This window comes from Hemiscyllium ocellatum, chromosome 15, assembly GCF_020745735.1.
Source record: "Hemiscyllium ocellatum isolate sHemOce1 chromosome 15, sHemOce1.pat.X.cur, whole genome shotgun sequence".
NCBI lineage: Eukaryota > Metazoa > Chordata > Chondrichthyes > Orectolobiformes > Hemiscylliidae > Hemiscyllium > Hemiscyllium ocellatum.
This window is the reverse complement of record NC_083415.1, coordinates 12,161,212-12,186,394: the sequence shown is the minus strand read 5'-3', so window position 1 is coordinate 12,186,394 and position 25,183 is coordinate 12,161,212. Positions and strand designations below refer to the sequence as shown.

At 39.9% G+C, this 25,183-nt stretch overlaps 1 protein-coding gene across 1 annotated transcript in view; it reads left to right on the top strand.

Moving 5' to 3' along the window:
• LOC132822644 (cadherin-22-like) overlaps window positions 1-25,183 on the top strand; it is a 725,287-nt gene that overhangs the window by 34,823 nt on the left and 665,281 nt on the right. The window contains exon 2 of the mRNA XM_060835890.1: window positions 14,031-14,325. Coding sequence (XP_060691873.1) covers window positions 14,031-14,325 — 295 coding nt within the window. The remainder of the gene's footprint in view (window positions 1-14,030; window positions 14,326-25,183) is intronic.

The following is a 25,183-nucleotide window of genomic DNA, read 5'->3' as shown; positions in this document are numbered from 1 at the left end:
TAGTTTTATTATTGTACTCTACTTCTATTGGTGTGTCTCACCAGAAGAGGCTATAGGCATTGGAAATGCCCTCTGCAATATGAGAATGTGGGTACATATGTGGTCAATGGGTGACAGGGAAAGTGTTATATAACTATTACCTTGACAGATATATTGTCAGGACAGATGAAGAGGTGAGATAAAACTACATATCACCTCTTGAAGGGAGATCTTCATTCATTCAGCCTGGACAATTGTGAAAAAAAACACATTCTTATTCAGCACTACCTTCTTCTCAAATGTAGTCTCCTCAGCTGAGGGGAAGGCTGCCAAAAATTCATTCATGGTCAACATCAAGACAGCTGACTGGGTAAAACGTCTGCTTTTCTTTTGACTTGATGCTGAGGATCTGCTGAAGCAGAACACCAGCTGGCATGCCTGTGCCTCACTATGCGTTATTCTGCACTTACACAGTCAATGGGGAGCATATTTTCATTGAATCATGAGGTGAGTCACAACCAAATCATTCCCAGCATAAGGACTTCAAATAGAAATTGAATTTTAAGTCAATGAATGTGAATAATGAATACCTGTGAAAGATTACATCTTAAAGTTACATCATAAAAATCCCATTGAGTTTGGCTGTTATAGAAACTGCTAATTATCTTCCATAGACAGTCAGGTTAGATACCAGAGAGCAGCTATTGTCTCAGAGACAACTATTGTCAATCTGAAGTTGGTTAATGGTGGAGGGGTTCATGATAACCCTTTAAGAAATCCATGATGAGTTCTTGTGAGGGAGGTTTATTCAGATACATTCAGATTGTGAACACTAGATCACCAAGTCGTGCGAATAGGTGCTCTCCTTTGCAAAGGAAAAAACCTGTTCAGGCTAAGACAATTGAAAGATTTTAAAAAACAATTATTTGCCTTTTGTGGGACAATGACTTTACCAGCTACAAAACCAAGGTGTATGGAGGGCTCTGAACAGTTATGACCGGCTTATGCACTAGAACAAATTCAAGGCTGAATGGCCTGCTGATTTCTGTATACAGAGAACCAGCAAAGCTACAACAGGCCATACTTCTTTGCATCTTCTGCGATAAAAAACACCCCTACCCCCGTTAACTTAAACCAGAAACGCAGAAAAGATATACCCTGTTCGAGAGGCAAGGAACTATCCCAAAAGTTAAAAAAGTATTTAAAGTAAAAATTAACAACTTTATTTTTCTAAGTCTAACAGAGAATATTAACTAACAACTATTAACAACTCATTTATCTAAACTTACCTATTTCCTTCACCTCTACAATACTAGTCCGATAAAACCCCCAATTAAGATTTACCGAAAAATTCAAATTTCAAAAACAGCCAGTTGTCCATAAGACCATAAGACATAGGAGTAGAAGTCAGCCATTGAGTCCACTCCGCCATTCAATCATGGCTGATGGGCATTTCAACGCCATTCATCTGCACTCTCCCTGCATCCCTTAATTCCTCGCAAGATTAAGAATTTATCAACTCTGCTTTGAAGACGTTTAAAGGCTCGGCTTCCACTGCACTCCCTGGCAATGAATTCCACAGGCCCACCACTCTCTGGCTGAAGAAATGTCTCCTCATTACCATTTTAAACTGACCCCTTCTAATTCCCGACTCAGGCGACTGACTGTGTGGAGTTTGCACGTTCTCCCCGTGTCTGCGTGGGTTTCCTCCGGGTGCTCCGGTTTCCTCCCACAGTCCAAAGATGTGCGGGTCAGGTGAATTGGCCAAGCTAAATTGCCCGTAGTGTTAGGTAAGGGGTAAATGTAGGGGTATGGGTGGGTTGCGCTTCGGCGGGTCAGAGTGGACTTGTTGGGCCGAAGGGCCTGTTTCCACACTGTAAGTCTAATCTAAAAAAAAAATTCTAAGGCTGTGCCCATGAGTCCTAGTCTCCCTGCCTGATGGAAACAAATTCTCAGCGTCCACCCTTTCTAAACCATGCATTATCTTATAAGTTTCTATTAGATCTCCCCTCAACCTTCTAAACCATAATGAATACAATCCCAGGATCCTCAGCCGTTCATTGAATGCTAGACCTACCATTCCACGAATCATCCATGTGAATCTCTGCTGGACATGCTCCAGTGCCAGTATGTCCTTGCTGAAGTGTGGGGCCCAAAACTGGACACAATATTCTAAATGGGGGCCTAACCAGAAATTTATAAAGTCTTAGTAGCACATTGTTGCTTTAATATTCCAACCCTCTAGAGATAAATGACAACATTACATTTGCTTTCTTAACCATGAACTCAACCTGCAAATCAACCTTTCGAGAATCCTGGACTAGCACTCCCAGATCCCTTTGTACTTTGGCTTTAGGAATTTTCTCACCATTTAGAAAATAGCCCGTCCCTGTATTCTTTTTTCAAAGTGCAAGACCTCACATTTGCTCACATTGAATTTCATCAGCCATTTCTTGGACCATTCTCTTAAACTGTCTGAATCTTTTGCAGCCTCCCCACCTCCTCAGAAGTACATGCCTATCGGCCTAAATTTGTATCATCAGCAAACTTCACCAGAATACCCCACATTCCTTCATCCAGATCATTAATATATAAAGTGAACAGCTGTGGCCCAACACTGAACCTTGCGGAACACCACTTATCATCAACTGCCATTCCAAAATAGAACCTTTTATCCCAACTCTCTGCCTTCTGTCAGACAGCCAATCCTCAATCCATGCCAGTAGCTAACCTTGGACACCATGGGCTCTCACGTTACACAACAACCTCCCATGAGGCAAATTATCAATGATCTTTTGGAAGTCTAGGTAGATAATATCCACCAGGTTTCCTTGGTCTAACCTACTTGTTACCTCTTCAAAGGTTTCTAACAGGTTTGTCTGTCCAATCTCTTCTTTGTGTCTTCCTCTATAGATTTGCTCTCCAGGCCGATGTTGATTTTTTTTTTCTGTGCAAACTTCTTCTCTAGACAGGTATCTCTTAGAGAGTTCTGACTAGCAACCTACATCTGTTAGTCTTTTGGCAGTTCTCTCTCAACAGTTCAATTTTTTCCAGTTTTATACCCCAAAACTTTTGATCGTTTCATTGGTGATAGCATTGTCAAAATACCAAATTCAAACTTGATTTGGTATTTTGGTATCTTGGGACATAATTTAAACTGATTGGCCAATTTGAATTTGTTTTTGTCTCATAGCAACCCAGCCAAGTGTTACATTGTTACCTTGTTCCAGACTCTCTGTGCCTCTCTCAGTCCTTGCTAGCTTTCAACTCTCTTAAAGGTACAGGACCCCTTATCTTCAAAACATCTCCCACCTTAAGAAAAAATGAACCATCACAACGAAAAGATAGTTTCATTTTTTTTCTATTCTTTAAATCATTACCATAATATTCACCTTAACATCTTCTCATGTATAACACTGGATAAATACAAATCTCATATAAACTTCATCAGTTAAATCCACAATAATGCATCTGCAATTACATTCTCATGACGGTAACATTTATCATTTTAAAATTAAAAGTCTGTAACATAAGACTCCAATGAAATAGTCTCATGTTCTTGACTTTAAAGTGTTCTAAGAATGTAAGGGATTGTGATCCTTGCACACAATCATCTCAGACACATTTTCGTGACATACACATTGGTACGTTGTAATGCCAGTACCAAACTTAATAGTTCTTTTTCGATCATGGGGTATTTCCTCTGTTGGATGTTGTGTTTCTTCTAAAAGTAACCAACTGGCAGTTCCATCCTGTCCTCATCTTCCTATAGCAGTACAGCTCCAACTCCTATGTCACTAGCATCGAAGGCAACTTTAAAAAGTGTTGAAAAGTTTAGTGTAGCTAAAACTGGTGCTGTGGTTAATGCTGCTTTCAAATGCCTCCTGGCATGGTTCTGTCCACTGAAACTTTGAATTCTTCAGCAAATCATTTAACGGTGCCAATACACTGCTGAAATTTGGAACAAACTTCCGATAGAATCCGTTTAGTCCTAAGAATCAAAGGACCTTTTTCCTCCCGGTTGGTTGTGGAAATTCCTCGATAGCTTTCGTCTTTGCGTTCCGTGGGGTCAACCTTCCATGACTGATGTTATATCCCCAAGAACATCACCTTTGCTTTGGCGAATTCAGTTTTGTTTATGTTTATTACCAGTTTTGCTTCTTGTAGTTGTTCAAAGAGCTCTGCCAACTGCACCATTGACCTGTCCAGGACTTACTAAAGATCACTACATTGTCCAAATAGACTGCGGAGTTTGTTAACCCAGCCATAACTCTGTTCGTGAGTCTTTGAAATGTGGCGGTGCACTCTTCATTCCAAAGGGCAACACTTTAAACTGATATAGCACATTTGGGGTTATGAAGTTTCTTTCGCCGTCTCTGATAAAGGTACCTGCCAGTAACCATGCAGTAAGTCCAACTTGGTGATGTAACTAGCGTATCTGATTTTCTTGATACAGTCCTCCAATCTAGGAATTGGATGTGAGTCCAATTTTTTAACGACGTTGACCTTCCGATAATCCATGCAGAATCGATGAGTCCTGTCTGGTTTGGGAACTAATACAATCAGCGAACTCCATTCACTCTGGCTTGGTTCAATGATATCCTCGTCAAGCATGGCCTCCACTTCCTTCTGGACCTGGATTTGGCTTTGAAAGGATTAAGCCAATAGGGATCAGGGGACCTACACAATCAATTATAATCCGCATGAAAGGTTCTTCAAATGTGGGAATTGGCAACAAAGGTGCTGGTTTTATTACCACCTGTGGCTTACCTACCATTTGGCATGAGTGACACATATGGCAAAAGTTAACCACACCTTTGTGCATTCCACACCAATAAAAGTGTTTTTGTACCTTAGCCTGAGTCTGTCGTACCCCTAGGTGAGCTCCAACAGGTAGATCATGTGCTACCTGTAACATTTCCAGTCTGTATGCTACCGGCAACACAATCTGGCGCACTTTGGCCCATTTCTCCTCTGCACTAACTTGTCGTCGACTCCAATTCCATCTTAGGTTCTATCTTTCAGAAAATAACCCTCAGGAATATTCTCTGCCACCTGTTCGGAGTGCGAATACCCATATATATCGTTTATTGTCTTGTCTTGCTATTGCAAGTCCCTTAGCCTTGCAGGACTAAATACTTCGGTCTGACCCTCTGCCTATTCAGGTTTTTCCTGCACCTTTACATCAAACAGGGTATCCGCTAACTGAACCTCAACTCCTTCATCTTTCTCTTATGTTTTCACTTTGTGCTGTGACTTATGGAATCTGGTCACTACACAGTCTGGAAAAATACCAAGATATTTCAGTTTTAACACCTCAGTTTCTTGGTTTTCCTCGGGCTTCTCCACATTAAGGTATGTCATTCCTATAGACAATAGACAATAGGTGCAGGAGTAGGCCATTCAGCCCTTCGAGCCTGCACTGCCATTCAATATGATCATGGCTGATCATTCCTAATCAGTATCCGCTTTCTGCCTGATCTCCATAACCCTTGATTCCACTATCTTTGAGAGCTCTATCCAACTCTTTCTTAAATGAATCCAGAGACTGGGCCTCCACTGCCCTCTGGGGCAGAGCATTCCACACAGCCACCACTCTCTGGGTGAAGAAGTTTCTCCTCATCTCTGTCCTAAATGGTCTACCCCGTATTTTTAAGCTGTGTCCTCTGGTTGGCACTCACCTATCAGTGGAAACATGTTTCCTGCTGCCAGAGTGTCCAATCCTCTCATAATCTTGTATGTCTCAATCATATCCCCTCTCAGTCTTCTAAACTCAAGGGTATACAAGCCCAGTCGCATCAGTCTTTCAGTGCAAGGTAATCCCTCCATTCCAGGAATTGGCCTCGTGAACCTACGTTGCACTCCCTCAATAGCCAGAATGTCTTTCCTCAAATTTGGAGACCAGAACTGCACACAGTACTCCAGGTGTGGTCTCACCAGGGCCCTGTACAGCTGCAGAAGCACCTCTTTGCTTCTATACTCAATCCCTCTTGTTATGAAGGCCAGCATGCTATTAGCCTTCTTCACTGCCTGCTGTACCTGCATGCTTACCTTCATTGACTGGTGTACAAGAACACCCAGATCTCTCTGTACTGCCCCTTTACCGAAATTGATTCCATTGAGGTAGTAATCTGCCTTCCTGTTTTTGCCATCAAAGTGGATAACCATACACTTATCCACATTAAACTGCATCTGCCATGCATCTGCCCACTCACCTAACTTGTCCAGGTCACCCTGTAATCTCCTAACATCCTCATCACATTTCACCCTGCCACCCAGCTTTGTATCATCAGCAAATTTGCTAATATTATTGCTGATACCATCTTCTATATGATTAACATGTATTGTAAAAAGCTGCGGTCCCAGCATGGATCCCTGCGGTACCCCACTGGTCACTGCCTGCCATTCTGAAATGGAGCTGTTTCTCACTACCCTTTATTTCCTATTAGCCAACCAATTTTCAATCCAATCTAGTACTTTGCCCCCAATACCATGCGCCCTAAGTTTACTCGCTAACCTCCTATGTGGAACTTTATCAAAAGCTTTCTGAAAGTCCAGGTACACTACATCTACTGGATCTCCCTCATCCATCTTCAGAGTTACATCCTCAAAAAATTCAAGAAGATTAGTCAAGCACAATTTCCCCTTCATAAATCCATGCTAACTCTGTCCTATCTTGTTACTATTATCCAGATGTGCCGTAATTTCATCCTTTATAATAGACTCCAGCATCTTTCCCACCACTGAGGTCAGACTAACTGGTCTATAATTTCCTGACTTTCTCCCTCCCTCCTTTCTTAAAAAGTGTTATAACATTAGCCACTCTCCAATCCTCAGGAACCGATCCCAAATCTGTCGAATTCTGGAAAATAATCACCAACGCATCCATGATTTCCCGAGCCACCTCCTTCAGTAACCTGGGATGTAGACCATCAGGCCCGGAGACTTATCAACCTTCAGACCTAACAGTCTCTCCAACACCAAATCCTGGCAAATACAGATTCCCTTAACTTCAGGTCCTTCAGTCACTGTTACCTCAGGGAGATTGCTTGTGGCTTCCCCAGTGAACACAGATCTGAAGTACCCATTTAATTCTTCTGCCATTTCTTTGTTCCCCGTAATATATTCCCCTGTTTCTGTCTTCAAGGGCCCACTTGGATCCTGCCAAATCAATCCCAAGTACAAAGTGAATTCCTGGAACTGACACTTGCCAATAACTTTCACTGTAACTTCCCCAGTCTTGAGTTGGCACTCCAACCCGATCTTAAATATGGGTACATTAAATGTCCGTTCATCTATCCCACAGATTACCACACTCTCGGGTAACAGATCAGAAGGAGTGCATATTCACTCGTCCCTTACTATCAGTGACTGGTTAGATCCTGTATCTTTCAAAATTATAACTTCTTGTCCTTCTCCCCCTGTTCTTTCCGAGTAAACTTTACCCACAGAAGTGAATTCTTTGTAGAAATCATGTACTAACTCCATAGCCAGCCCCTGCCTCAGCTGTGCACTCTCTTGCAGCTCCTCAATTCTTCTTGGGGTCTCCTTTACTACCTTCAATAATGCCACTGGCTTAGTTTCTTTTACCACATCTTTTCCTACAGTGCCTTTCTTGAATGACCAGCACTGTGACTTTACGTGTTCCACTTTTTGGCAGAGATAAAACACCTATTCCCGGTGCCCTTCTGAAACCACTAGCTCTGTAATTTTCTGTGTCTCTCGCCATTACAGTGAAAATACCTGAGTACTATCATTTCCTTTCCATCCTCTCAGGCTTCTTTTTAAATCTGTGGTAAGTTCTTAGCAGTGGTCTCTACTCTTGGTTTCATACTGTAGGATCTCCCCTTCTACCAACTTCTATGCCTCACAGGACGAAATTCTGGCTGGAAGCTTGTTTTCTGCACCAACCGTGTTCATCTTTTAATTCTGCTGCCCATCTCACTTCCTGAACTTTCTGTTCCTCCATGTGAATTCTTATCATCTCTGGAATTGAGTTTTTAAAGTCCTCCAGCCGAATAATCTCTCTTAGAGCCTCAAAGATCCGATCTATTTTTAAAGCATGGCTATGTTTAATTCTTTCAAACTCAAATTAAGTCTGACCTGGTTCCTTCTTTCTGTTTTTGAACCACTGTCTATATGCTTCTGGTACCAATTCGTAAGCAGTTAAAATAGTCTGTTTAACCTCTTCATAATCTCTTGACCCCTCATCTGACAGTGCAGCAAATACCTCACTAGTTCTGCTTACCAGTTTAGTTTGAACTAGCATTACCCATCAATCCTCAGACCACTCCATCTGCCTAGCCAATTTTTCAAATGAAATAAAGAAGGCTTCAAAATCTTTCTCTTCAAAATGTGGCAGAGTGTTGACATGCCTTCTCTTTTAATCTCCATCCTGTTAACTTGACGTCGCTGATTAAGTCACAGCTTCTCAAGTTCAAATTCTTTCTCTTTTTGCTCAGGTAAGAACCTTCTCTGTCTTTCTTGTCCCTCTCCCTCTCTTTGTCTCTCTCTTTCTTCTCTCTCTCTCTTTGCTCAGCTAAGACCTTTCTCTCTCTCTCTTCCCCCCCCCTCTTCTTTCTCTCCCTTATCTTCTAACTCCATTTTTCCCAATTGTAATTTCAGCTTTTCTACCTCGACTGCATTTGTCTATTTCTCTGATACACCAAGGTGTTTGACTACTTTGGTCCTTGGTTAAACCTAAATCTAATTTCTTTGCTAATTCTAAAAGTATGGTATTTTTCTTTCCTTCTGAACATTCTTGGCAAATTTGAGAATCATCTTCAAACCCCAGAACCTCTTTAGCAATTTTAAGAGCCATTTCTCTCACTTTTCAGTTAATCAGCTACAAGCCACCAAAATTAAACAAATTGCCTCACTTGCATTTTATTTAAAGATCCAGAACACCTACCTGCACATGTTTAAATCTGCTGGGCTTTTTCATACCCCAAATCTATTCAACTCTGTCGAAACCTGTTCAGCTCATGAATCCGAAACCCAAACTGTTCAAATCCTGGCGATGAACCCCCAAACTGTTATGATACAAGGTATACCCCTGCTAATTCAAACCAGAAATGCAGAAAAGATTTACCCCGAGTAGTAATCTGTGAAAATTTGAGAAGCGAAAAATGATCCTTAAAATAAAAATTAACAACTTTATTCTTTTAAGTTGAACAGAGAATATTAATGAGCAACTATTTACAACACATTTATCTAAACCTATCTATTAAGGTCCCCTGTACAACACTGTCCAATAAAACCCCCAATTAAGATTTAATGAAAAATTCAAATTTCAAAACCAACCAGATGTTGAATGTTCTCTTTGTGTCTTCTTCTATAGATTTGCTCTCCAGGTCAATCTTGATATTTTTTTCTGTACAAACTCCTTCTCTGGGCAGGTACCGCTCAAAGAGTTCTGACTAGCAACCTACATCTGTTGGTCTTTTGGCAGTTCTCTCTCAACTGTTCAATTGTTTCAAATTTAATATCCCAAAACATCGGATTATTTCATTGGTTTTAATATCGTCAGAATATCAAATTCAAACTTAATTGGAGTTTGGTATCTTGAGGCTTAATTTAAATGGATTGGCTGAATTTGAATTTGAATTTGTTTTTGTCTCAGAGCAGCCCAGTCAGTGCTAGTTGTTCTGACCAAGTGTTACATTGTTACCTTTTTCCAGACTCTGTGCCTCTCTAAGTCCTTGCTAACTTTCAACTCGCTTAAAGGTACAGTACACCTTACCTTCATAACAACATTCTGAGTTCCTGATGCTGAGTTCCTGCAATTTGCAGATGTTCATTTGAATATTCTACACATTCTAAAAGCAGCAATATATCATGGTCATTTTTATTTATCTCCTTAGAAGCAAACGTCACTAGTGTTTGGAAGCATAATAATAGGTGACACACATAAAACAGATAATTGAACTTTATTTTCCTTGACCTTTAATTATGTTTATAAGACAAGAGGATTCTGATCAAAAAGTTAAACTTCAAACGTGTGTGTGTGAGTGTTTTGTCCTGTTTATGTGAAATGGATTTCCAGCAGTCCGTGTGCAAATTCATGGAGCACATTTGAAACCCTAGATGACTGTCAAACAAACTATGTTATCCTTGACTCTAGGTTCTAGAGATAGACTTAGGCCAAAATGATTGAATAGTTTACATAACAGTTTGTTGTCAATTATTCAGCACATGACAAAAGTTTATTTGGTTGAAAGTAAACCTCTTCTGAGAATTCTGGGAATGGAATGGGTCACAGAATCGGAACCACAGAATGATTACAGTACAAAAGAGGCCATTCGACCTGTCTTGCCTGTGCTAGCTGACTTCAAGTGCAACTCACCTAAATTCACTTCCCTGCCATTTCTCCTGAGCCCTGCAAATGTATTTCTTCAGGTAATTTTAGAATTTACCTCTAAATCTATGATTGAATCCATCATGCTGTCAGGCAGTTCACTCCAGAACCTAACTACTCATTGCTGATATATTCTGGTGCTTGATCTTTGTGAATACTTTGACATTATGATTATACAATGGATCAGATGGTCTCAGATGGTTTGAATAGCTTTTCAGTCCACACTTCTGTGCTTGTCTCTTATTTATGAGGGAACTGGAAGAAGAGAGTCAGAAGTTACTAAAAACATTTAATTATTGTTTGAACCTCCTCTTCCATTTGCTTGTCTGCCACCAATGGTCTTTGCAATTCTACAGATGCTCCCATCACCCCAGCATTGCAAATTTAAAATTTTCAGCATCTCAAATAAACCTTCATGGCCTTGACAAACACTATCTGTTTCACCCTTGTCCATTCTCCTCACTCTGGTAACTTGTGCCTCATTTTCTCTCATCATTGGCAGCGATATCTGTTGTAGGTTCTGAAATTTCTAAAGCCTTCTGCATTTTGCCTCCTAATCTTTCTTTAGTGTATAGTTTAAGATCCATTTTTTGGATGCCCTCTTGGCATTTGTTCATTTAACCCAGTGTCCATTTTTTGTTCATACCTTCTGAAATGAATGAACATTTTTGCATTAATGATGCTATGTCAATCAAAGTTGACCACTTGAAACTAGGCTTCTCGCAAGAGGTAGCAAGTAATAGAGTCGAATTTTAATTTTTCCAGTCGCTGACCTGTAAAATGGATGGCTTCCCACCAGCCCCTGCCAGTTGGAATAGCTGACATCTTTGACACAACTAGAATTTGGTTCTATCTGAATTCAACTCATTGCTATTTTGTTTTGGTAACAGAATGTGTCTGGAAGTTGACCTTAGTTTTTTTTTAAATACATAATCCTTTGTGCAGATATGGTTGAGAAGTCTTTAATTGTGTTTGTGTGGAGGGGAGAAAATTCAAATGTTGTAATTCAGTCTCCTCTCATCATGAACTCATAATCATTCCCCATGTGGATAATGAACTGGCAACATGAGAGTCTCTGCAGGGTCTCATTGACTTCTGGAGCTGCATTCTGGACATAATACGAAAGAGTGACAATCCCAGAGATTGGAATGTTCTCAGCTCATAGTGGCTTGAACCGGATCAACAGAACTGCTATAATATCAGGATAGATAACTTGGTTCAGTTTCTTCCTTGCAGAAAGAGAATACCTTCTGCTATTTGTTCATTTAACCCAGTGTCCATTTCTTTTATCACAACTTCTGAAACTAATGAATATTTTTGCATTAATGATGCTGAATCAATCAAAGTTTGTAATGCTCAGTTGACCACTTAAAACTGATCTCTCTCAGAGATAAGTTCACCATTGTGCCACCCCTCTCGTTAGAGACTGATATTGAGTCCACTCGCTCCTGTTCCTCATCAATAGCTAAATGTTTTAATGACTCACCTAAGCCAGGAACTGAATCCTGCCCTATCTTTAAAGAGGACCTGACCTTCTTGAGCTGGGTAGCCTTGCAGTCAGACTGGCAAAAGCAACATTCCACTCTCATTTAATGCACCACCAGGTGAGGACATTTAAAAGCTGGTCTATCTCAATTCATCAGTGAATTTGAGTGTTAAGCAAAAATGTTAAGCAGGAAACAGAGAAACAAAAAAGCCTCAAAATGGATTGCTTGGGCTGAATGGAGTGCTGTGGTGCTGTATCATAGATTCCCTACAGTGTGGAAGCAACCCAGCTTACACCAACACTCTGAAAAGCATCCCACCCAGACTCAACCCCCTCCCCCCAACCCCCCCACCCCCACCCCATGCCCAATCCCTGTAATCCTACAATTTCCCATTCCTAATCCACCAAGCCTGCATATCCCAGGATACTATGGACAATTTAGCATGACCAATCCACCTAACCTGGACTGTGGGAAGAAACTGGAGGACCCAAAGGATAGACAGGGGGAGAATGTGCAAACTGCACACAGATCAGTGTCTGAGGGTTAATTTGAAACCAGATCCCTGGCGCTCTGAGGCAGCAGTGCCAACTACTGTGCTGCCCAGAATGTATAACTTACATAATCCAATCGCTGTCTCATTTGAAAGAATTTACTGTTCTGGAGTTAGCCCATTCCCAAATGTTGCTATGTTTAAGTACCTCAGGAGTGTTGAGTACAGCCAGACATGTAGAAAGTTGCCCCTGTGCACTGTCTTTATACAAATTATTAGCACATGTGCTCATTGTGCTGACTTCTTGGGGAGGGGAGTGACCATGCCTCTGATACAAGCCCCACTCTAGGACCTATTGGTCATGGAAAGAGTGTTCATGTGCAGACAAGTTAGTTCTAATCAATGCGCTCATCTTTCCTGTACCATTGAAAGGCACTGAGAGTAGGAGAGTTTCCTGGTCAGCCATTGCTAAGAAACTAGGAGAAAGTGAGGACTGCAGATGCTGGAGATCAGAGCTGAAAAACGTATTGCTGGAAAAGCGCAGCAGGTCAGGCAGCATCCAAGGAGCAGGAGAATTGACGTTTCGGGCATAAGCCGAAGAAGGGCTTATGCCCAAAATGTCGATTCACCTGCTCCTTGGATGCTGCCTGATCTATTGCTAAGAAACTGCCTTGTCAGGGCATCAGTGCAATGGCACCTCCTCCTGTAAAATCATCAAAATAACTGTGCCCAACACTAAATGGACACAGTTGTAGAAGAAGAAGAAGAAAAAGTCATTTAAGTTTCCACTCCATGCACTAAAAAGAAGAAGTTTGCCACACCCTAGTGTCTTGCGTTTTATCCAGCCATAGAATCAGCACCAAGTCGAGCTAAGACACTTGCTTAGACAGAGTACATTGAGAAATTGTAAAGAAAAGGCCAGGCTAATTTCAACCTGAGAGAAGAAAAACTTTGAAATCTAATATTGGCTTGTGTCAAGTTCAGCACACGGAGGTTCTCCATGTATTAATGTAGTTTAAAAGTTCATACTGAGGAGTCATCCTCATGAACAAAGGTTACTACATCAACAGACACAAGCTGCACACTGGTAGAATTCAGTAACATCATGTATGTTCATTTCCACATGGAAATCTGACTCATCCTGATTTCTGCTGTCTGTCTCCAAGCAACAGAACTGCCAGTCTTATACTTTAATATGTTCCTATGTATTTCTTGATACCCATATGTGAGCTGAAGAACATGAGGAATAAGAATAACCCTCACATCTGTTACAAGGATTCACATAGATTGACATACAATACAGAAACATGCTATTTGGCTAACTTATCTATATTCCACATGAGCCAACTCTCACTCCCCCTTATCTCATCTAATCAAGCATATCCTCCTATTCTTCTGTTCCTCATATACATATCTAACTTCCTCTTAACTGCATCTCTTCCACTCATCTCAACTACCCCTTGAACTGGCAATTCAATGAAACTACAGCTGATTAGAACCTCAATTCCATTTTCCTGCTTTTGCTTCATTTGTCTTGAATACCTTTGATCATCAAAAAAAGCTTTTCAAGACAAAAGTTTGCAATTCTGAATCTGTCTCTCAGGTCTATCTGAATGGAACGTTTCCTATGCCACAAGCTGGCTTCATCCAGTTACAAACAGTTCCCAAATGTCTAACTAACCAGATTAATTAACAATGTTTTCTTACTCTTTTCTAGATTCATTCAGACTCGGACAAGGGAGATGGCTCTATAAAATACACCATATCAGGAGAGGGTGCTGGGACAGTATTCATTATTGATGAAATTACGGGGGATATCCATGCCACCGAGCGATTGGACCGTGAAGAGAAAACCTACTACACACTTCGTGCTCAAGCACGGGACAGGCTGACTGATAGGCCTCTGGAGCCTGAATCGGAATTTATTATCAAAGTCCAGGATATTAATGATAGTGAGCCAAAGTTCCTAGACGGACCATATGTTGGCAGTGTGCCTGAGTTGTCACCTGTAGGTAAGGAGAGATGATTTTTTTCATGTGTCATTTGTGCATTGATTGCCCTTGAAGTTGAACCACAGATTCACAAAGACCCCAAATGCATTTTCACAGTGCAGCTGGAAGCTCGGAATCCTATTTTTGTTCATGATTATGTCTTTGCACAGTATGACATTTGTCAATAATGGGCATTCACTTGTGCAGTCTAGCACATCAACAGTCCACATGCTTGTCTTAGATAAAAGGAAAATTATTTACCAAACCTTTGAAGGGAAGCTTCGGTCAACCACCCTAATGAAATGTTTATTGGAGTGATGTATTTTCAGAGTTGAACAAACTGAACGAATAATTGGATTTCAATGAGGTTTAAGTTTACATTGCAGTTCAAAATGGCTGACTTTTGGTTTGACTGACATTGCACTGAATTACGTGCAAATCCTTTCCTTTTGAATGGTTTGATCTACAACTTGTGAAGTTAACCATATTGTGGAAAGCAACAAATATGAAGGCGTGCACTTTCTGCTGCTGGTTTCTGTTTTGGTTAAATTAGTAAACCAGAAAATTCAGATCCATTTTCCTGAATTTTCAATAGCTAGCACGATCAGGAATGTGTGTGATTTGAAAATCAAAGTTGGCATCTCTGGACTTCAGTACACACTCTGATTTTCAAACAGAGAGTCAGAGGGGGTAATGGGGAAGCTGTTTGCCTCCAGTTAACCATCTGTTAAACTCTTATGGAAGCTGGTTAATGAATAACCAGGATGAGAGGGAAAATTTCAATCATGAATTCAGCAAACCTGAACAGTGCATGTCAGTGCATAATTGCTGCATACAAAGTGAGCAAAAATGATAGCATTTGTTTTTGTCAGGTGAACTATGTCAGGACCTCAGGAATCTTACTCCGGATCAATCACATTGCATCTCTTCCAGCAGTATCACCACTGCCATGCATAGTTATGCTACTGCTTTCTTTAGCAAGATAGCACCAGGGTGCACTATGGCGGCCTGTGTATATTCGCTACTTGTGCCTTGTAGGCAACTCCTGCCCCCTGGAGTTAGTTGATGCAACTCATTAGATTGTGAGGTCACCTCCTGCACAAATCAGGCAATTACATTTTAAAATTGAATCAGATGGGCAGAGGATCAGAACCCAGAAGTTACTCAAGAATAGGGGTGACAATTCCACGTTGAAAATCTGGTGCAATATTGTGGTGCCATTTAACAGTTAGCTCACATAAAAGGCAATGTTCCTTCTTTTAAAGAATGAAAACTTGCTGTTTCCTTCCACTGTTCTGTTCCTCTCGGCTAAGAACCAAGTATCTCAAAGTTCCTGATTACAATATTGCCATTATTAACTCTAAGACATTGTTGAATAAAATTAGTACAGTTCTCTTCTTGTTTGTTTACTGATGCAAGATTAATTGTAAATTTTAAATCTGAAATGCAATTAATATACCAAATATATGTGGGGAGTGGGGAAGCAAAGTGCATTACCTCTCCTGGGTGGGGAATTGAGAATTTGGAGGAAAAAGTCTCCTCCAAAGTAGGAGACATTTTTTCACTCCATTCTCTATCCCAAATGGAAGTAAATGCTCTATCAAGTAATTTGACACTGACTTGATTTGAGATAGTATACTGGGTTAATAAAGCTGCTGCCATTGACGTCAACTAACATAGATGGCATTTGATAAAGTGCCTCATAATTTGATGGTTAATAAATTTGTAGCTAATGGAATGGAGGCAGTGATAGCATGAGTACAAAATTGATTACAGAAAGCAGAGAATAGTAGTTAACTGCTGTTTTTAAAAATTGAGGCAAGCTTTACTTTATTAATTTATGGGATATGGGAGTTGCTGGCTGGACCAGAGTACCCCAGGTTTCAGTATCAAAACTGCTGATCATTTTGGTAGAATATCAATAAACTATATTCCAAGAGGTGGATTTTTGTTATGTTACCCCTTTGTTGGGGATGTGTAAATTAGTTTAGTTTGACAGTGGCTGGCTGCTTTGAGTTAATCATTTCTCAGTGTGGTTCACAACAGAAAAAAAGCAATGCATTTGGGAATGAATGGCACTCTTACATCTCAAGTACGAAATTAAAGATCGATGAAGATTGCAATAAATTTTACAGCAACTGTAAATTTGATCTTGGAATATTTGAACAATCTGAAATATTGCTCTTAGTGTGCACACTCTGTTCTGTCCACCACAGCAGGTCAGCATAGTAATTTAATTAGAAATAAATTAAGACACATTGGGGACAATGGGAGAATTCAACCCAGACAAAAGAGAACATTTGTAATTATAGGCGAAGATTATATGAAGATCATAGTGCTAGTCCAGGTATCTGGAAGTCCTCAAATACGTAATAGGTATGGAAATAGACATTGATGTTATTGAGCAAGGAGATCAGCAGTTGTACAGGGCCTGATGGAAAAACAAAAGCATATGGAAGTATAAATTAAAAGAACTGACAATATCATTTCCAGTGCTCTCAGTGGAATTGAAATTCAAAGATTCATAACTTACTTTCCTCAATGATGCAGCTGCAACCATGTCTATTAGCATTGAAGGAGAGGAGTCACATTCCCATAAACAACTTTCTTGCGGGAATGGTTAAAAACCACACAACACCAGGTTATGGTCCAACAGGTTTAATTGGAAGCACTAGCTTTTGGAGCGCCACTCCTTCATCAGGTGGTTGATCAAGCTAGTGCTTCCAAATAAACCTGTTAGACCATAACCTGGTGTTGTGTGATTTTTAACTTTGTCACCCCAGTCCAACACTGGCATCTCCAAATCGCGAACATGATTAGTTATTCTAATCATTGTTTCAGTATCTGTGAAGTTATTGTTAGTAGAAAGTACTGTTAAAGTAGAATATGATGGTGCATCCAATTACTTGTCATTAGTAGAAAAATAAAGGAATAAAGCCTACCCGATGAAAAGGAATCGGTTTAATAAGGTGAGTTAAATTGGGGTAAGCTATTTACAGTGGAGAACGGATCAGTAAGAGTATACCTGACATTGAGGAGGGGCTTTGAGAGCACAACAAAGAGATCTAAAATGATAAAAGTCTAAAGTCGAAATTAAGGAGAACGTACAATGTGCAAGAAGCAATATGTAAAGAGTTGAATATATTAAGGAGAAAGAATAGGGCAACTAAGAAGGTGAGGAGCAGTAAATGAACCACAGCCGTTGTAATAATTCAACAAGCAGAAGAGCTGAATTGAATTTGTGAAGAATAAATGCAAATCGTGATCAGAATGAAAGTAACCCACTGCCTCCCAGTGAAGACTTATTTTCTGACTTAGCCATCAGAAAGTTATTTGTGATTGTTTTTCCCTGATATTCACACTTGGCAAATTGTGGTATTTGCCACCTCTTTATTAGTACATGATACTGGCTAATAGTTGTTCAATGTTAGCAGTCCTTTTTTGGTTTTGCTTCATCTTGGGTTCATCTAGAGATTGGTAATAGAGGGTTTGCCATCGTAGTGTATTTACAGGAGAGGCACTATTCATAGATAACAAGAAAGAATATATGTTGCATAATGGTAATAAAGCACATTTGGATGGCATAATTAATAGGATCCTCAATTAGCTCGGTTGGCTAGACAGCTGATTTGCAATGTAGAGTGATGTTAACAGCATGGGTTTAGTTCCTGAATCAGCTGAAATCAACATGAAGGTCTTGCCTTCTCAACCTCACCCCTCAGGTTTAAACCAGTTATTTCTCTCTCTAGCAAGAGGGCAGCTCTCTGGAATTATGGAAACTTTATCTTTATGGTTATTTGTCTGGTGAGTTATTATTGAAAGATTGCTACTCACCCAACACTTTCCATTGTTACTGGCATTGACTGTTCTGCTGGATTAGTTTATTCACAGAATGTTCTGTTGCTGAAGTTAAAGATGCCTGAATGAACTGGAATGGGCTGTGCTATTGTCTCAGTTCTCAGCATGTCTTCTCCCACAAACTTTGCTGAGTTTTATCTTCTGATCAGTCTTCCATCACATTAGGAATGCTTTCCAGTCAAGACAACCTCTTAAATAGTTGCAGATCTCACAATGAGTTCTGAGAGTTTCAATCACTTTTGAGATCCCTGGTTATCACACTGTTCTGAGGGATAAGATTTACATGTATTGGAAAGGCAAGGACTGATTAGGGATAGTCAACATGGCTTTGTATGGGGAAATCATGTCTCACCAACTTGATTGAGTTCTTTTAAGAAGTGACAAAGAGGATTGATGAAGGCAGAGAGGGTAGGTTGCTTATTCAGTAAGACTCAACAAGAGTTCGCATGGTAGAATGATTAACAAGTTGAGGTCATATAGAATACTGGGAGAACTCACCATTTAGATACAAAATTGGCTCAAAGGTGATGGTGGAAGGTTGCTTTTCGAACTTGATGCCTCTAATCAGCAGTGTTATTCATATAAATGTTTGGATGTGAATATAGAGGTATGTTTAGTAAATTTACAGATGAATCCAAAATTGGAGGTGTAGTGGACAGTGCAGAAGATTTCCTCAGAATAGAACTGGACTTTGATTAGATGGGCCAATGGGCCGAGGAGTGGCAGATGGAGTTTAATTTAGATAAATATGAGGTGCTGTATTTTAGTAAGGCAAATCAGGGCAGGACTTATACTCTTAATGGTAAGGTCCTAGGGAGTGTTGCCAAGAGACCTTGGAGTGCAGGTTCATATTTCCTTGATAGTGGAATCCCAGGTAGATAGAATAGTGAAGAAGGTGATTGGTATGCTTGCCTTTATTGTTCAGTGCATTGAGTATAGGAGTTGGGAAGTCATGTCGTGGCTGTACAGGACATTGGTTAGACCATTTTTGGAATAGTATGTTCAATTCTGGTCTCCCTGCTATAGGAAACATATTGTTGAACTTGAAAAGATTCAGGTAAGATTTACAAGGATGTTGCCAGGGTTGGAGGGTTTGAGCTAAATAGGCTGGGATTACTTTTCCTGAAGTATTGGAGGCTGAGATAAGTGACCTTGCAGAGGTTTATAAAATCATGAGGGACATGCATGGACAGAATAGCCTAGGGAAAACAATTCCAAAACTAGAGGGCATAGGTTTCAGATGAGAGGGGAAAAATTTAAAAGGGACCTAAGGGCCAACTTTTTCATGAAGAGGGTCGAGTGTATATGGAATGAGCTGCCATTGGAAATGGTGGAGGTTGGTACAATTTCAACATTTAAATGGCATCTGGATGGGTGTATGAATTGGGAGGGTTTAGAAGGTTATGGGCTAAATGCAAATGGGGCTTGATTAGTTTAGGATATTTGGCCAGCGTGGGTGAGTTGGACAGAAGAGCCTGTTTCTGTGCTGTACATCTCTATGACTCTATGAATGTACACCTGATAATGCCTAAGTTTCTCCAGTGTTCCCTTCCATATATCTTCCCAAAGCAAACTGCAATAGGTAAACCTCTGTCTTACTGTAGCCCATGACTGTGAAATGCTGTCAATGCTCAGATTATGCATTCTTTGACTCATCATTACTGTACTTGGCAATTAGCCACTTTTTTGACTTTATCTAATTTAGAAGGCGTCATTTGGTGTGTGGTTACTGTTGCTTCTTGGTCACAAAGTAGCATTACTTTTATTCCATTGTAGATAATCTCAATAGCTTCTTGCTTCTTTCTGGGCTCTGTCATGAGGGTAGTAAGCCAAGTGACACCTTCTACTTGTTTCTCTTTGACCAGCAGCTCAATCATGGCCTGTTACTGGACCAGTTGTTCTCTTGGAACTATTGGGATTCCTTCTGATCTATAAAGAAGTAAGGTCCAAACATGCATGCTGCCTCAAGCATCAGGAGTGCTGTTTGTGAAATATATAAACATTTTCAGCACTCACACATTCCTTATGCTGTAGTGTAACTTGTAGCATATTTGTGCACTTGTGGAACAATTGATCCACTTATGTCATGTCTCCTGTCTGTAGACTATAGCTTTGTCTTCTTCAGCCATGCTAACAAATTCATTCAAAGAGTAACCTCAGCATTGACACCAACCTGAAAGTCATCTGGACGGCCATTCATATAAACAATTTCTGTCAGACAGTCTCAGACAACAAACATGTTATTCTACTTAATTTTTAAGCACAGTACATTGACTGTGATCTTTACAAATCGCTCTTTGAAATTGCAACATTATCCCTGACAGATCTGATTCTTTCAACGTTTAGTGTTTTTCTGACTTGTTGTTTTGATAAAATAATATTAGATTGCTTTAAATTTACCTTATACTCTCGTGTAAAAGTCAAACATTTAGACTATTTTTAAAGTTTCAGTTTATAGGATCAACTATTTCATGGGCACTAATTTTGAGGAGCTGAAATTCACTCTGCAGTTTGAAATACTATATTATAAGCAAAAGTTGATTGGATCTCTCAACTAATCCTGGTTAAAGAAGAAAAACACAATGAATTACAGTAAAGGTAATTACCTGATTAAAGCAAGAGAAAGAAGAATGAATTACTGGTAGTAAATTTTATTTATAGATAGCAGGATGACAATTTAACATGTCAAAGTTTCATTGAAATTCTGCAAATGCAGACTGTTCAACATTGTCATGGTCCGGTATAGTGGCACACTTTAAAGGAACCATTTATGAAATTCTGGATGTGTTAGCATCTTGAGCTTGTTGGTAATTGTCATTCAGCTTCTAACTGTCTGTGTCTTCTTAAAGCTGTAGTGGATCTTAAAGCCATAAATTCACTTGTTTAAAAATTTTCACTTTGTTCTGGATCTTCTTCTCATGGTAAGCTCTGACTCACTCTACTGCAACCATGTCCCACTTGCCACCTTTAGTGGTGGCAGTATCTATTAAATGATACGGGGAAGGGTTGTTTGTGGTCTTTCAATAATACCAATCTTTCTTTCCCTTCACTTTCTTTGGGCCTTGCTAGTAATCGGTATTAGAGAATAGTGACTGTAGAATGTACACAAAACAGGCACTATTCTTCAATTAAAAAGAAAATTTACTGTGTGGTAGAATTATCTACAACCACATCTGATCAGGCATAATCTTTAAGACCACTGACTACAAGATTGTGAGACTAAGAGCAAAAGAAGACCATTCAGTCCATCAAGACTGATCCACCATTCGATGAGATCATGGCTTAAAGATCCTACAGAGTTGATGTAGGTGTTTCTGCATCTTCCAGTGCAAGTGTAGACCTCCTTGTCTCCACCACACACATTGTCCTCGGTGATCAGTGGAATGACTGGAGTTAATGTAATATGAATATTAACCACACCAAATCTATTACCGTATGCAACAGTGTTCAGTAAGAAACATTTGTCAAATTTGTATTTACACTCAGAATTGCCTGGCAAGAACAAGGAACTGCTTACCACACTTCCAGTTAAATAAAAGCTTACTATTCTGGAATTTCTACTGTCCCCACATGTTGCAGAGAGTATTGCTGCTTAGGTTAATTAAGAGTAAGGTTGAACCATTTTAGTTTGACTTCAAAAATGTGGCATCAAAGTTCAAAAGCTCATGTTTTTCTTCAAGATGTCAAGTTTAACATAACTGGGTGGCCAAATAGAAAATGAAAGTATCTACCTAACACAGAAAATGTTAAGGGAATTTTGGATCTAAAGAGATCAAAGAATAAAGAAGAGTTTTGAACATTTCCAGAGATCATTTTGCATTAATCTGTTGGTTCTCAGCTTTGTTGATTCATTCATTCCACGTTTCAAATGCTCAAAAGATAAAAAAATGAGAGTGGCCTTTGAAATGTCAGGTAGCATTTGAAGAAACAAAGAAAGTCTTGACTGTAGTGATATTGCTTTGACCCACTGTGATCCGAAGAAAAAATATTGGGTTTAGCATACAATGCCTCAGCATTAGGGTGGGCAAGATGTTATCTAATGTAATGGAAGTTAGTGTAAAGGAGCCTGGAATATATGTTTCTTTACTTCAGTGAAATGAGAACAGAATTGCACACAGATTGATAAAGAGTCATTGATTATTATATATTGTATTTCTAATTTCCCCGTTGCTTGTGTGGTAGACAACTTGGGTTCTGACATACTGCTACACACTTTCTCAAACCCTGATCCAACACCCCACATCTCTGTCCCAAAGTACTGGAGTTAAGTTGTCCTCTGGTTGGAAGCTCTGTAAGGAAGGACGTCCTGATGCTGAAAGATAAAAATGATGTCTCCAAGATTGCACCTCCAGCCTACAATAAGCAATGAGTAGTTAAATAACTGCAGGGTGGTCTGTGAGGACTGTTATGGACTGTTACAGACTTGCCTTGGAGTGGAAGAGTCATCCTCATCTGTGAGGGACTGCCAATGAATGAAGGAGCTTGTGAGGTTCCAAGAGCTACCCCTTAACAATCTCCTCCAATCTGCCTTTTGCAGCTGGGGTGAGGGGAGAATCAGTGTCTTGTATAATTCATCCCATCATGTTTCATCTCTTACTGCATGTTAATGGGCCAGATATTGCATTCGGTGTCCAGAATTGAGGCATTCACACACAACAGATCAGGAAATGAAAAGCACCTAAAATTGTTTTAACTCAGGCTGTTAGAAAAAGAAACTCAAGATTTTATTAACGCAGAGCTAAAATAAGAGACAGGCTTTCAAAGAAACAGAAAATAGTGTTTGATGGAAAGCGTGTGAAATTTGTATGATTATTATGTAACAAGAGTCTTTTAGTCATACAAAAGTAGAGTACCACTGACAATAAAGTCACATTTTGTCAAAGTTGTTTACTTTGTTCTCATTAGAACATTTTGCAAGAATATTAATTTAAGGGGAAAAGCCAACATTTATGCTGAGTGAATGGAGAGTGCTGACTGGCTAACAAGTGACTCGGATGGGAGAAGCATTGTTTGGAGAATGCAGCCATTAATGCCTAGTGACAGTTATATACCTGGTTTATTTCAAGTTTTAAACACGTGGTTAATTCTTTTGATCAAGGGGTTAACTTAAGAAATGAAGCAAGGGGGCCACTGTCTGTTATTTTGGTGAATTTATACAGGTGCAGTATGTGTACATCTTCTTTCTGTCTGCAATGAACAGGACCCTGTGTATGAATGTATGTAGCTTCCAATACATATGTGTATTGGAACTGTGTAATACAACTGTGCAAGCTTGTTGCTAGCATAATCTTTTGCACACTCTATAATATTCAACAAATGTTGTCCAATTGCAGAATTACATCTAATATCGAATATTGTGTCACACATTTCTACAAGTATGGGTTTTTCGAATACTATCAATACCTTGCTTGTTGCAAACAGCTGGAGGAATGAATCTAATCAGTTTTTTGGATATAAGGCTGAGATACATGGCATCACACAGCCAATGAAATACTTATACCACATTGCTCATTTGCAAGGTAGGCTGAACATCTGTTTGGCTTAATGACAGCATTCTGTTAGTGATGAAGAAAGAACATGCTCACACACTGCCACTTCATCAAAAATAGCTAACCACCATTCACTGGTTCATTTCTCAAGGCAGTGTCCTAACCAATCAGAGTCGACCTGCCATTTTGAAATGTAAATGAGCTTGGCAGTTAATTGTCAATCAATATTAATGCGTGTTTGCTCCATTGCAACAGCTGTACTAATCAGAATCCAATTGCCAATTGATCAGCATTTTCCTTTCTTGCAGAATCAATGTTGTTTATCCTTTGAATTGGTATTCTTGTGAAATATCTGAATGAAATAAGCCTTTTTTCAGCCATACAAATGTGATATGCCAGAAGTACAATACTTATCAGCGCCATTCAGGAAGGTTAGTAATGATTATGATTAACGATTGCAAATAATGATTCCAAATAATGATTAATGATTCCACATCATTCAATCAGGATTTTTAAGGTTTTAAATGCAGAAATGGAAGTTTTCATTGATTTGTGATTGTAATAGAGGTAAGAACAAGAGGAGCCTTGCATTATGGATCAAAATTGTCTCACTGACAGCAATTTATGAATTTCCATGCATTCTATACTCTGGGGCTTGAATTTTCCTGAGTACAGTTAAAGTGTGGTGACAAATGAGATTTGTAATAGCCCCAGAAGAACTTCCTGAGCAACTGAGTTATTAGATGCATTTCTTCAGATTTATGTGATTAGTGAAGTGGAAGTGCTCACCATTAGTGAGATCTTTGGCTTCTGTGCCTCTGGCATCATATTTAAAGACCAGCTACATACCATTTTGGACACTACAAGCCAGCAACTACCTTTCAAAAGTCGTTGGGGTGTGCAGTGCGCAATCATGGCGGTGTCTCAGAGGAAAGGTAAGGGACTTCCCCATGCCCTGACAGGGCTCTGGAGGTGTTGGTAGATGGAATGAGAGAGGAGAGGGCAGTCCTTTTCTCTGCTGACCACTAATGAGACCCAACCTGGCTGTACAGACTTTACAGCACGGCTAAATGCAGTGTTCAGAGTGAAGTGAAGCTCCAAGCAGAGGCACTAGAAGGTTAATCATTTTCAAGATGTAGGTTCACTGCATTCATTCCAGAGATGAAGGAGGCATTGACCAGTTTAGGTCTATCATTAGAAGAATGAGAGGAGATTTAATTGAGACCTACATGATGCCAAAGGGGATTGACAAAGTAGATAGCGAGAATGTTTCCTCATGTGATACAACCTAAAATGACAGGCCATAATTTTAAGATATGGGGTATCAGACTTAAAACAGAAATAAGGAGGAGTTTCTTCTGTCAAAGGGTCATAAATCTGCGAAATTCACTACCCTTGAGGATGATGGACACTGGGAGGAGATAGACAGGGCGGCACGGTGGCACAGTGGTTAGCACTGCTGCCTCACAGCGCCTGTCAGACCTGGGTTCAATTCCCGACTCAGGCGACTGACTGTGTGGAGTTTGCACGTT